Consider the following 13,929-nt stretch of genomic DNA (forward strand, 5'->3'; position numbering starts at 1 on the left):
ATGTAAAGAGGTTTTTTTTTCTTTTTATAATCTTGGCCAGCTCCCCCCAAATTCCTGAAATGAGCAAAAGGCTTTACTGTATCTCTAATGTAAGCCACTCTGTCTTTCAAATAATTCTAGTTGTGGTAGAAGAAATAAGATTCTTTAGATCAGTGGTTCTCAACCTGTGGGTCGGGACCCCATTTGGGGTTGAACGACCATTTCACGGGGGTCGCCAAACAACGCAGTCCGCCATTTGTTTCCCCTTTTTCTTAGCTGTGCTACTCCCTTTTATTCTATTGTCTTTTGAAAGCCAATAGAATAGACTCTCTTGAATAGAGTCTAATTCTATTGGCTTTTAAAAGCCAGTAGGAATTGTCCAGGCTGTCCAGGCCAAAAGTCCCATTCTGCAAACGGTGCTGCACCAGTTGAGTAGTCCTTGACTTATGACCGGTTGAGTAGTCATCGACTTACGACCGGTTGGGGGTTGCGGCATTAAAAAGGTTGAGAACCACTGCTTTAGATTTTGTTAAGTGTTGGGTATAGAATGTAGGAAACTTTGGTGCAAGAAATATTTTGAAGATTTTTAGTCAACTCAAGGTATTTTTTTAAAACAATTGTGCATTGTTATTCCTCACAAAACATACATGCAATAAAAGACTGATACCTGGTGGATCTGTTCATATTCTATTTTGTGAAAAAATGGTAGAAAATCAATGTGGTAGCTTCAAAAAACACTTTCTACAACTAAGCATATATTTTATTACAAATCTTCCTTAAATTATTGTCATTGATCGAAGGGATAGAACGAGAATGGGGGGCATACCTTCAACTACAGGCGAGATATTGGAAAGATAAAAAAGAGTGAGGCATAAAAATAGAACTGATAGGGCAGGATAAAATATTACTAGGTACTGAGAATAAAATGATTAAAAAGCTATATCATTATTTGTTAGATCAGGCAATGTATGAAGAACAGGTAAAAGAAACCATGTTAACGTGGAGCAGGGATTTTGATCTCAACTTTAATCTGCATATCTGGCAAGAATTATGGGTACGAAATAGGAAGCTTACTTTGGCCACCTCCTACAAAGAAAACCTCTACAAAATGTTCTACAGATGGCATCTCCCACCCACAAGATTAGCTAAAATGGGTCCAAATATTTCTTCCACGTGCTGGAAATGTAAATTGGCAAGAGGGACATATTACCACATGTGGTGGGAGTGCTCAAAAGCCCGTGACTTTTGGAACAAGGTTAAAAAATGGCTGGAAAAAATACTAATGATAGAGGTAGAGCTAAAACCAGAACTCTTTCTACTAGGCATAACTATGCAGAAATACGACAAAGGGATATTGTATGTGATGCTACATATTCTCACAGCTGCTAGATTGGCATATGCACAAAACTGGAGGAATAAAGAAATTCCAACAGAAGAAGAGATTTTATATAAAATCTTATCGTGTGCTGATATGGATAGGCTCACAATGGAAATGAAGGACAAGACAGAATCAGATTACTTTGAAATCTGGGACAAATTCTATTGTTGGTGTGAATCAAGGAGAACTGGTCAGTTTTTAAGTAAGTGTTAAGATAGAGATATATAAAACTGTATGTCAGTATATAGAGAAACAAATTAGAGAATCTTATTGTGTGAAGATATGGATAGGCTCACAATGGAAATGAAGGACAAGACAGAGTCAGATTACTTTGAAATCTGGGACAAATTCTATTGTTGGTGTGAATCAAGGAGAACTGGTCGGGTTTTAAGTTAGTGTTAAGATAGAGATATATAAAACTGTATGTCAGTATATAGAGAAACAAATTAGAGACTGTATTGTATAGAAAAATATGTATATATAGAAATTAAGAATTATATGTATGATGAGGAACAAATTATTAGGAATATATACACTAGAATGTTACGTTATGTCCATCCTTGTTTTAACTGTTTTATAAATAAGAAAGTTTTTTTTAAAAAAATTACTGTCATTGATATTTGCTCATTTTAAAAAAAATAGTTGAACCATTGGCCAATTATTATCTCATCAAAACAGAACAATTATCTCCTACAGGAATCACCATGTTTTCTTAGTTAGGCCAAAACACCAAAGGCTGCACAGAAGGGAATTTTATTCAACAACGACCAAGGTATCAGTTTGGATATAAAGTAACACTTGAATCACAGGAAGTTTGGCACAAGGGTAATAATGGCTCTGTCAGATACTTTGCTTCAGCTTTCTACCCTCTGTTTTCCTCTCCCAGAGTATCTGTTCAAATCCTGATGGTGTTCAAGATGCAATTTTGCGCTCACGTGGATCTTTAAATAAAAACTGACAGATTTTCTCATTAGGTGCATTCTCAGAGATAAGCCTTGGATCAATCTTTAGATGAAGTATTGGATTATATTTACCTCTTGATCAGTAGGATGGAAGGGAAAACATTTTCAGAATAACAAAAGCATGAAAACATTTTTTGTGATATTTTTGGTACACAAAGTAGTTTCTCTGAAATGCCCTGCAAGCGATGCTTTCCTTGTTCCACATGAGTGGTACCAGCCTGGAGACTTCATCGTTGGTGGGATGGCATCTCACATTGCTTACCACCTTTTTGAAATTAAATTTAGTGAAATTCCTTCTACAAAACCTTATGAAATACCAGTGTAAGAATTTTTTAATCTATCTAAACTTATCCAAATTTTCAAAAATCCTTTTTATGACTAAAAGATCTTTGTGCATAAATTTAGTGTTTTTATTGTAATCTATGCTTAACTTCTTTTGAATTGTACCTGGTTGTGAGAAAAGACATAAACTTTAGATTATTTCAAAATCTTTCACATGAAATGTACAAAATTTAAGATCAAGAAGTCTATATTTAAAAAAAAAGGTTTTTGCATATCTCTCCTCACAAAACATACATACAGTATGTAAGTGATACCTCCTAAATCTATTCATATACCATTTTTTGAAAATCACATAGAAAATATATTAATTTGAAAAAAAGTCACTACTTGTATTTGTTGTAGTACATATTTGTTGAAAGTCAGGGAAATGCTGTGTAAAATAAATGTAAACTCTGTATGAATTATTAAGCATTTTAGGGAAGCTATTATCTTCCTACTATCATCAGAGAAAAAATATTTGTTATTCATACAGTACAGAAATGTTGCCACCTTATGAGAATTGTCAATTTACATTTTCAACTATGATATTTAAATTCTTTGCAGTGTATTCCCCAAATTTCATCAACACGTCCTTGCCTTGGCCTTTGCTGTGAAGGAGATCAATGAGGACTCCCAGATGTTACCTAACATCACTCTCGGGTTCCACATCTATGACAGTTACCTCAATGCAAGGATGACCTATCGCACCACTCTGGACCTCCTTTTCAAATCCCAGGAATTTGTCCCTAACTACAAGTGTGATAGCCAGAAGAATCTTGTGGCTATTATTGGAGGATTGGATTTTGTCATATCATCTCATATTGCTGAAATTGTTCAATTTTTCAAGATTCCACAAGTAAGTTGTGAAAGGGTTAAAGAGAAAAATTCTATATTCTGTTCTTGATGTTGTTATGGAATAATTAAGGAACGTTAAGATTAGGCTTAGGTTTGTATTAAGATGTTCTACCTGGCTTAAGGTCTATTAGCATAAATTTGAAACTACAATGCAAATATAAGAAGTCCGTAGATATTACATACCTGGAAAAAGAGTTGAACATAGTATTCTTTGCTTTTATCAAAAGAAATGATCAATTATATGAGTTTGATGTTATTCCAAGAAATTCCTTTCCATATTAATAATTCCTTCCTTTGATATATTTTATATGAAAACTAAATCAGGAAAATTACATTTGATCTATCAACTCAACAAAATACCATTACACTTTCTTGCAGCTGACATATGGCTCAGTAGCTCAAGATTCATTTCAGACTAGTAAACTCTCTTCACTTTATTTCATGATCCCAAAAGAGGACCATCAGTACATTGGGATTATCCAACTGCTTCACCATTTCAGGTGGACCTGGATTGGGATTTTTGCTGTTGATAACAATGATGGAGAAAAATTCTTACATAAAATGCAGCCCTTACTTTCAGAGAACGGAATCTGCTCATCGTTCATAGAAAGGCTTGCACAACTCATCCACTTAGAAGATTTCCCAGAAGTTTATCAAACAATCTCAATTATTTCCATGAACTGGATAACTAGCAAAGCCAACACATTTCTTGTCTATGGAGAAGCATTGACAATTACGTGGCTAAGAGCTGTCACATTTATGGTAGATCCTGAAAGGAAAGAAATTGCATTATATAGAAAGGTGTGGATCATGACTGTACAAATTGATTTTGTATTATCAGGATTTCAAATCAGTTGGGATCTCCAGATGTTCCATGGGGCTATTTCTTTCACTGCTCATTCGACAGCAGTTGCAGGTTTCAAGGAATTCCTTCAGACCATCAATCCTCTTTCAGTCTGCAGAGATGAGTTTCTGCAGGAAATTTGGGAACAATTATTTGATTGTTCATTTCCAAAAACAGAATTACAAGAAACACAGAGTAGGCAGTGCACTGGTGAGATGAAGCTAGAGGATCTTCCTGGACCTGCTTTTGAAATGGAAATGACTGGACAAAGCTATAGTATCTACAATGCTGTTCATGCTGTGGCTCATGCTTTGCAAGCTCTATACACATTACATGTCAATAGAAAAAAAACTATGATGTGTAAAAATTCTGACCTTCCACATCTCCAGTCTTGGCAGGTATTCCCTTTGCATTGGACCCTTATTTTATTTCAATAAGCAGTGTGAGGTAGAATTATATTTTGAACCCATTGTGTAAAGTCTTAATATTTTCTCCATATGAAATCAAGCATGAGAAAACAACTTAGAAATAAGGAGAAATTTCCTGATGGTGAGAATAATTAACAATGAATCAGTGGAACAGCTTGCCTTCAGAAGTTTTGGACACTGGAGATTTTTAAGACGAGAAGGACTACTTATATGAAATAGTATAGGATCTCTTCCTTGAGCAAGGTAGTGGATTAGAAGACCTTCAGGTCCCTTCTGACTATGAAACACTGTTCTGTCTAAAATAGACACAGAAAAGGTAGTTTCTGTTGTTATTCTGATCACCAAGATATACTGTATAAACATGAAACATGTTTGCAATAATCTCTATCTTGCATTCTCTATGGAGTCTCTCATTCTAAAAACTGGCTAAAGAACATTAGTTGCACCTCAGACTGTCAAATTACTTTCTATCAAAGAGAAAAGATTAGATATGACTTATCTTGAATTAGTTGTTTAAGTAGTGGACCTAAAACATAATTGGAAGAAATCACAAAATTCCAGAATCATTTTTAAATTCTGCTGCACTCTTTCATTCTTTCTTTCCTTATATTAATATCAAATTAAATATATAGTATGGACATGTACATTATCATGCACTTAGATAGAATAGAATAGAGCTGGAAGGCACCTTGGAAGTCTTCTAGTCCAGCCCCCTGCTCGAGCGGAAGAACCTATGCCATTTCAGAAAGGTAACTGTCCAATCTCTTCTTAAAAACCTCCAGTGATGGAGTGCCCATGATTTCCGAAGGCAAGCTGTTCCACTTGTGAATTGTCTTCAGTGTTAGGAAATTTCTCCTTAATTCCAGGTTGCTTCCCTCTTTGGTCAGTTTTGCAATATTGATTATCCAAATTCTAAGCACAAATATTTAATAATAGTGTTAGCAATTGGAAGAATAACTAAATGAAACTTGAATATGATTTTCCCCTCTCTATTATATAGCTCTCAACATCCTCTCTCTTTCATTCTCTTTCAACTAGCTCCATCCATTTCTTCAAGGCATTTCTTTTAACAATTCAGCTGGGGAGAAAGTGTTTCTGAATGAGAAAGGGGAAGCAACAGGTGGATTCGACATCACCAATTTGATCACTTTTCCAAACAGATCCTTTCAGAGAGTTAGAATTGGAAAGATGGATCTACAAGCTCCAAAAGGGAAGGAATTATCCATGGATGAAGATTTGATTGTCTGGAGTCCAGCTTTTAACCAGGTATCGAATTAATGAATCCACCATGCCTTAGTCGATTAGGATCCCATATTGAACACATCTTTTTAAAAATCTAATTTCTGTTTTTTTTTAAAATAAACAATGGCATATTCCTTCAAATGTTGTTGATGATCAATGATTCGTCAGATTGACAAAGGTGATATTACAATGTAAAAGCCATGGTTGCATATTTGGTGTGCATTTCCATCTGAAATCACAAGAGTGAGTATGTTTCTATGGGATTGTCACCATGTGCAATTTACTCATCCTGCCCTTCAATAGAAACATTTGTACATCATTGTAATGTCTACATCCTTTTAAGTTGTGGAACAAGTTGTTAAATTCACCATCCTTTTGGGAAGTCAATAATCATGTCACTCTATTAAGGAGAATATTCAGAATCTGTTTTAAAAAACCCTCCTTTTCAAAACATTTTTTGTTTGTTTGTTTATGGTAAGGTTCTCCCATTTTCTCAATGCAATGACCCTTGTTTTCCTGGGGACTGGAAGAAAGGGATTGAAGGGGATCAGTTCTGCTGCTATGACTGTGTTCCATGCCCAGAAGGGAAGATTTCAAATCAAAATGGTATGGTAGGAATTCTACCAATTTTCATCAGACTTAAACAAACCTTAATATACATGTTTAAAATGAATAACATTAATAAAATGGGTTTCACTGATTTGGAATGCCGAAATGACAAATTTCTTGACTTTCCTCCCAGATATGGATGACTGTTTTAAATGTCCAGAAGATCATTATCCAAATGAAGAAAAGAAAGGATGTATCCTGAAACCAGTGGTGTTTCTATCTATTGAAGAAACCTTAGGAATTGGTTTAGCCTCATCAGCTCTTGGTTTCTTCTTCTTCACATCTTGGGTACTTGGAACTTTTATTAAGTACAGGGAGACTCCCATTGTTAAAGCCAACAATCGGTCCCTCACCTACATCCTGCTTATCTCTCTTCTGCTCTGTTTTCTCTCCTCTTTGTTCTTCCTCAGCCAACCTGGTAAAGTGACCTGCCTTCTCCGGCAATCAACTTTTGGAATCACATTTTCAGTGGCCATTTCTAGTGTGCTGGCCAAAACCATCATTGTGGTGGTTGCTTTCATGGCCACTAAACCGGGATCTCAGATGAGGAGATGGGTAGGGAAAAGATTGGCTTTTTCTACTGTCCTTTCCTGCTCTCTCTTACAAGTGTGTATTTGTATTCTTTGGTTGTCAACATTTCCACCATTCCCTGAGTTGGACATGCACTCACAGCTCCAAGAAATTATTTTACAATGCAATGAGGGGTCAGCTTTCTTTTTCTACTGTGTCTTGGGCTACATGGGTATCTTAGCCATTGCCAGCTTTATTGTGGCTTTTCTTGCCCGTAAATTACCTGACAGTTTTAATGAAGCCAAGTTCATCACCTTCAGCATGTTGGCCTTTTGCAGTGTGTGGATCTCCTTCTTTCCAGCCTATCTGAGCACAAAAGGAAAAGCCATGGTAGCTGTGGAGGTCTTCTCCATTTTGTCCTCCAGTGCTGCATTACTGGGATGCATATTCTTGCCAAAATGCTACATCATTGTTTTCCGGCCTGAACTAAACCAAAGGGAGCATCTCACAAAGAGAAATTAGTGATGTGATCTTTCTGGCCCAAAGAAGTTAGTGACAGAAAGAATAGAAAGACTGTTTGCTGTCTAGAGGAAATATATAGAAGTTTTATTTCTGTCAAAGGAGGATTTGTGAAGGATTAGTCTTTGTAGCAAGATTTATTATAATTGCCCCAAAGAAATGTTTCTCATTTCCAACTATTTTCCAAGATGATGGAATATAATGCTTTGTCTCTTTCAACACTCTACTTCAAGAGACTTTGAAAAAAATTGATTTCTCATGAATTGTTACTTTTCAGATGTTGACTCAAAGCTTGTCCAATGTTTAACATGCTACTTTCATGATGTTTATACTTTCTATTTATAAACCACTGCATAAATTTACTAAGTTTCTGAATGCTGTACATTTCACCTTGTTTTTAAAATGTCATGTTGAATCATTACTATTCACTCTTTATATATAAACATAGGTCCACTGTAATTGATTATCAGTTTGTGGTAATATGGAAATCTATTGAAAAGAAATGAAATGTATTCTTGCTTCTTTGTCAACCTTTATTCAAAGTGTATGCTGCCCAATATCTATAATGAAGAGTGATTTTATTTATGTAAGAGAAGAGTGGTAGAATCAGAGGGATGAATGAAAAGAGGAATCAGTTACATTGCCACAAGTGCAACCACCCCTTGAATGCCATTGATCCTTATTTTGTTCTAACCATACACTGACCATTCATGAAGTAGATTTCTGTGCATAGATTTTAAGCAATAAATCAGTTTACTTGAACCTTCATGTGTGGACCTGTTTTTTTTGTGTCTGACATTAATCTCCACTCCCAAACATTTTTACTGAGGAGCAATGGAAACAACCAGCATGGTATCTATAACCAGAAGCAGAGTCCTCATGTTGGATCTTTATCTATCTATCTATCTATCTATCTATCTATCTATCTATCTATCTATCTATCTATCTATCTATCTATCTATCTATCTACCTACCTACATACCTACCTACCTACCAACCTATCTACCTACCTACCTACTTATCTATCTATCTATCTTATAGATAGATAGATAGATAGATAGATAGATAGATAGATAGATAGCATCTATCTAACCATATCTAATCTATCTATATATCTACCTACATGCTTACCTACATATCTACCTATCTATCATCATGTGAGGTATTAATACCATTCTATAAAGCCTTAGTAGGTGACACCTAGAATACTGCATTCAGTTTTGGTCACCACACAATAAAAAAGATGTTGAGACTCTAGAAGGAGTGCAGAGGAGAGCAACTAAGATGATTAGTGGCCTAGAGGCTAAAACATATGAAGAACAGTTGCAAGAACTGGGCATGGTTAGTCTAGTGAAGAGAAGGGCCATGGATGACATGATAACAGTGTTCTAATATTTGAAGGGCTGTCCAAGAGAGGAGGGGGGTCAACCTATTTTCCAAACCACCCAAAAGCCAGACAAAGAACAATGGATGGAAACTGATCAAAAGAGATTCAAGTAGAAATAAGGAGAAATTTTCTGACAGTGAGAACAATCAACCAATGGAACAGTTTGCCTTCAGAAGTTGTAGATGCTTCATCACTGGACGCTTTCAAGAAGAGATTGGACAGCCATTTGCCAGAAATGGTATAGGATCTCCTGCTTGAGCAGAGGGTTGGACTAAATGACCTACAAGGTCCCTTCCAACTCTCTTATTCTGAATCTCCATCTAGTGGAACACTCTAACTTTTCCTCCAGGTATTTTCATCTTTGTAGTCTCTTCCTCTGTCAGAGAAGTTTGTATATTTTTTCTAGGATTTAGGCTGAATTTCATATTTAATTTTCTTGAAAAATGTCAGACTTCTTATTTTAAACCAAACCAAATCATTCTTTATTATGTTTATTGGTACGCATACACTTTGAAAAAAGGATGGGACAGAAGGAAGAATACATTTCATATCATTTCAATAAATGTCCCATGTCATTAACACCTGATAACAGATTACAGTGGAAATATAAATTAACGGAAAGAGAGTGTAAGGTTATTACCCAGTATGAAGGAGTTTTAAAAAATGCTTTTAAATGTATAGTACAAGTACATTTCAAAGAACTCTAACAAATCCTAAACTGATATACTATATTAAATATATACCCATCAAATTTTAATTAGCATTTTACTATATTTATGTAATGCTTTATGAATCAAAAGTATAAAATCCATGAAAATGTCTCTGCAAACATTGGATATAGTTTAAGACAATATCTGAAATACCCTAATAGCAACCAGGAAAGCTACATTATGAAAGTCTAGTTCAACAGCTGTGTTGAAAAATCTTGCAAACTAGTGAAATTGCAGCAAAATAAAAACTTATTCTGGAATGAGCAGTAAGTCTTAATAATCAAAAATATTCTATATTAATCATTCTTTCCTAGGAATAAAAACTTCTATGATTCTATAAGTTTTATACTGTATATATTTCCTGTAAAGTGCAAACTATCTTTCTATTTCTTTTTTCAGGAATTTTTCTGAACCAGAAATATCACATGATGTACTAATTCCTCTTTATGAATTTCTCCCTATGGTTTAGCTCCGGTTGTTAAACTATGATGTAGCATTTTGGCAAGAATATGTATTCAGTAATGCAGCACTGGAATACATGATGGAGAAGATTTCCACAGCTACCATGGCTTTTCTCTTTGTGCTCAGAGAGGCTGGAAAGAAGGAGATCCATACTCTGAAAAATATCAACATGCTTAAGGTGATGAATTTGGCTTCATTGAAGCTGTCAGGTAATTTATGGACAAGAAAAGGAACAACAAAGCTGGCGATGCCCAAGACACCCATGCAGCCCAAGACACAATAGAAAAAGAAAGCTGACCCCTCATTGCACTGTAAAATAATTTCTTGGAGCTCTGAATGCATGTCCATCTCAGAGAATGGTGGAGATGTTGACAGCCAAAGAATACAAATACACACTTGTAAGAGAGAACAGGAAAGGACAGTACAAAAAGCCAATCTTTTCCTACCCATTCCCTCATTTGAGATCCTGGTTTAGTGGCCATGAAAGTACCAATTACAGTGATGGTTTTGGCCAATACAATAGAAATTGCCACTGAGAAACTGATGCCAAACATTGATGGTCGGAGAAGGCAGGTCACTTTGCCAGGTTGGACAAGGAACAACAAGGATGAGAGGAAACAGAGCAGAAGAGAAACAAGTAAGATGTAGGTGAGAGACCGGTTGTTGGCTTTGACAATGGGAGTATCCCTGTGCTTAATAAAAGTTCCAAGTACCCAAGATGTGAAGAAGAAGAAACAAAACCATTTCCTAAGGTTTCTTCAAAGATTAGAAACACCACCCGTTTCAGGATACATTCTTTATTTTCTTTATTTGGATAATGATCTTCTGAACATTCAAAACAGTCATACATATCTGGAAGAAAAATCAAGGAATTTGTCCTCCATACCTTCTAAATTATTGAAAAATCACTTTACTAATTTTATGCATCCTAAACTTATATATTCAAGTTTGCTTAAGTCTAATGAAAATTGGTAGAATTCCTACCCTACCATTTTGATTTGAAATCTTCCCTTCAGGGCATGGAATACAGTCATAGCAGCAGAACTGATCCTCTCAATCCCTTTCTTCCAAATTCCAGGGAAACAACATCATTGCATCTAGAAAGTAGAAGAATCTGGTGACAAACTTGAAAATGTTTTGAAAAGGAGGGTTTTGTAAAACAGTTTCTGATATTTCTTCTTAATGCACTGAAATTATTTTTTACTTCCCAAATGAGCATTGAATCAACTAGATTTTATAGTGGACATTAAAAAGATATAGAAATTACAATGTTGTGCAAAAAGTCCTGTATGTTACAATGCTGTGAAAAGTGTTTTGTATGCAAATGGAAATGCAAACCAAATATACAAATGTGGCTTTTACATTGTAATGTTATTTTGTCAATTTGATGAATGCTTGACCATTAACAATATTTGCAAAGAATATGCCAGTGTTTTTTTTTTATTTTAAAAATAGAAATTGTATTTCTGATGTTCATTAATGGATTAAAGCAGGGTTGATTAAATGCCTCGATTCCTGGTTAAAAACTGGGTGCAAGACAATCCTCTCTTCATCAATGAATAATTTCTTCCCTTTTGGAGCCATGGGATCCATCTTCGTAATTTTTACTGTTTGAAAGGATCTGTTTGGAAATGTGATCAAGTTGGTGATGTCAAATCCACCTGTTTCTTTCCCTCTCTCATTCAGGAAGACTGTCTCCCCAGCTGAATTGTTAAAAGAAATGAATGAAGCTGCTTGAAAAAGAATGAGAGAATGGAACATCATATTCAAGTTTCATTCACTTATTTTTCTCATTCCTACAATAGTTATTAAATTTGGTAATCAATATTGCATGGAAATGTACATGTCTACTTTATTATTAATTTAATCTTATTTTAAGAACAGATAAAAAAGAACAATCACCCAAAGCAGAATGAAGATAGGCCATTGGAATTAGGTAACTTCCTCCAATTATTATTTAACTAATTTAACCTAGACCATATCAAATCTTTCCTCATTGGTATGAAGTTATTTGACAGTCTGAGGTCTGACTAATCTCCTTTAGCCAGATTTTAGTATTTGAGACTCAAGCATACTTTGATAGTTAGATGAGAGAGGGGATGATTACAAACATAAGGTTGTTTCATATTATGGATGCCACATCTGAAAAAGGGTCACCTATTGTTTCATTTGATAGGGACAGAACACTCAACTTCCCAATCCTGAAAAATTCATGAGCCAAGCAGAAATATGTTGGCAGTATTTATTATTATTGAAGGAGACAATGAAAAGTAATCTAAATTAACTATCTCTTAGGGTGCAAGTGATGATAATTTTCTAAACAACTCCTACTGACTCCTAAACCATATTTTATATAGTCGCTTCTCAAAGATCACATTGAACTTGATTCCATGTGCAGAAAATATTAAGACTTTCTACACTGGGTTCAAAATGTTATCCTACATCAAACTGCACACTGAAATAAAAGAACTGTCTAAAGCAGGGAGAATATCTTCCAAGGCTGAAGATCTGGAAAGTCAAGATTTTACCCATCATACTTTTTTTGCTATTGAAACCTAAGATGTACAGAGTCTGCAAAGCATGAGCCAAAGCATAAAGAGCATTGTAGATGCTGTAGCTTTGGCCAGTCATATCTATTTCAAACACAGGTCCAGGAAGATCCTCTAGCTTCATCTCCCTATTACATTGCTTGCTCTGCATTTCTTTTAACTCTGGTTTTGGAAATGAACAGTCAAATAATTGTTCCCAAACATCCTGCAGAAACCCATCTCTGCAGACTGAAAGAGGTTTTATGGTCTGAAGGAATTCTTTGAAACCTGCAACTGCTCTTGAATGAACAGTGAAGGAAATACTGTAGCCCCATGGAAGATCTGGAGATCCCTATTGATTTGAATGCCTGATAGTACGAAATCAATCTGTGCAGTTGTGATCCACACCTTTCTAAATAATGCAATTTCCTTATTTTCAGGATCTGCCAGAAATGTAACAACTCTTAGCCATTTTATTACCAATGATTCTCCATAGACAAGAAATGCATTGGCTTTGTTATTCATCAGATTGATAGAAATACTTGAAACTGTGTAGTAAAATTCTGTGTCATCTTCCAAGTGGACCAGTTGTGAAAGCCTTTGTATGAACAATGAAGAGTTTCCATTTTGTAAAAGTAAGGGCTCCATTTTCGGTAAAAAGTGTTCTCCATCATTGTTGTCAACTGCAAAAATACCAATCCAAGTCCAGTTGAAGTGGTGAAACAGTTGGATAATCCCAATGTATTGATGGTCCTCTTTTGGGACCATGAAATAAAGTGAAGAGAGCTTACTGTTCTCAAATGCATCTTGGGCTAATGAACCGTATGTCAACTGCAAGAAAGTAGAGTAGTATTCTGTTGAGTTGTTAGATCAAATCTAATTGTCCTGATCTAGGTTTTCATACAAAATATATCCAAGGAAGAAATTATTTTCTTGAAATTCTTCTAAATGTTAATATAAAAAGAAATTTCTTGGAATTATTTCAAACACATATAAGAGATCAATTGTTTTAATGGGAGCAAGGCCTACTATATTCAGAACTTCCCTCAGTTATTGAATGTCCCTGGATACACACTTCATAAAATTGGCAATGTAGTTTCAGAAAAGATTGCCAAGATTAAGTAGATTTTAAGCCATATAGAACATCTTAACGCAAACCTAACCCTAATCTTTGATTCTCATGAATTATTCCATA

At 35.2% G+C, this 13,929-nt stretch overlaps 1 protein-coding gene across 1 annotated transcript; it reads left to right on the forward strand.

Annotated features, from left to right (window-relative positions):
* The first annotated feature begins 2,440 nt into the window (after positions 1-2,440).
* On the forward strand, positions 2,441-7,650 carry LOC120300732 (vomeronasal type-2 receptor 26-like). Its single transcript, XM_039327117.1, has 6 exons — positions 2,441-2,640; positions 3,205-3,496; positions 3,874-4,549; positions 5,846-6,033; positions 6,489-6,615; positions 6,752-7,650. Exons 1-6 carry the CDS (start codon positions 2,441-2,443, stop codon positions 7,648-7,650), a joined length of 2,382 nt encoding a protein of 793 aa, XP_039183051.1.
* Positions 7,651-13,929: the final 6,279 nt, after the last annotated feature.

The sequence above is a fragment of the Crotalus tigris genome, unplaced genomic scaffold (assembly GCF_016545835.1).
Source record: "Crotalus tigris isolate CLP2741 ecotype Arizona unplaced genomic scaffold, ASM1654583v1 scf7180000017614.5298720, whole genome shotgun sequence".
In the NCBI taxonomy this organism is placed as follows: Eukaryota; Metazoa; Chordata; class Lepidosauria; order Squamata; family Viperidae; genus Crotalus; species Crotalus tigris.

Excerpts from the sequence above, each read along its gene's own strand:
- LOC120300732 (XM_039327117.1), top strand. The coding sequence starts at position 2,441 with ATGAAAACATTTTTTGTGATATTTTTGGTACACAAAGTAGTTTCTCTG. Across the intron at positions 4,550-5,845 it reads ACAGAGTAGGCAGTGCACTG|CTGGGGAGAAAGTGTTTCTG; the intron begins GTGAGATGAAGC and ends TTAACAATTCAG. Across the intron at positions 6,616-6,751 it reads GAAGATTTCAAATCAAAATG|ATATGGATGACTGTTTTAAA; the intron begins GTATGGTAGGAA and ends CTTTCCTCCCAG.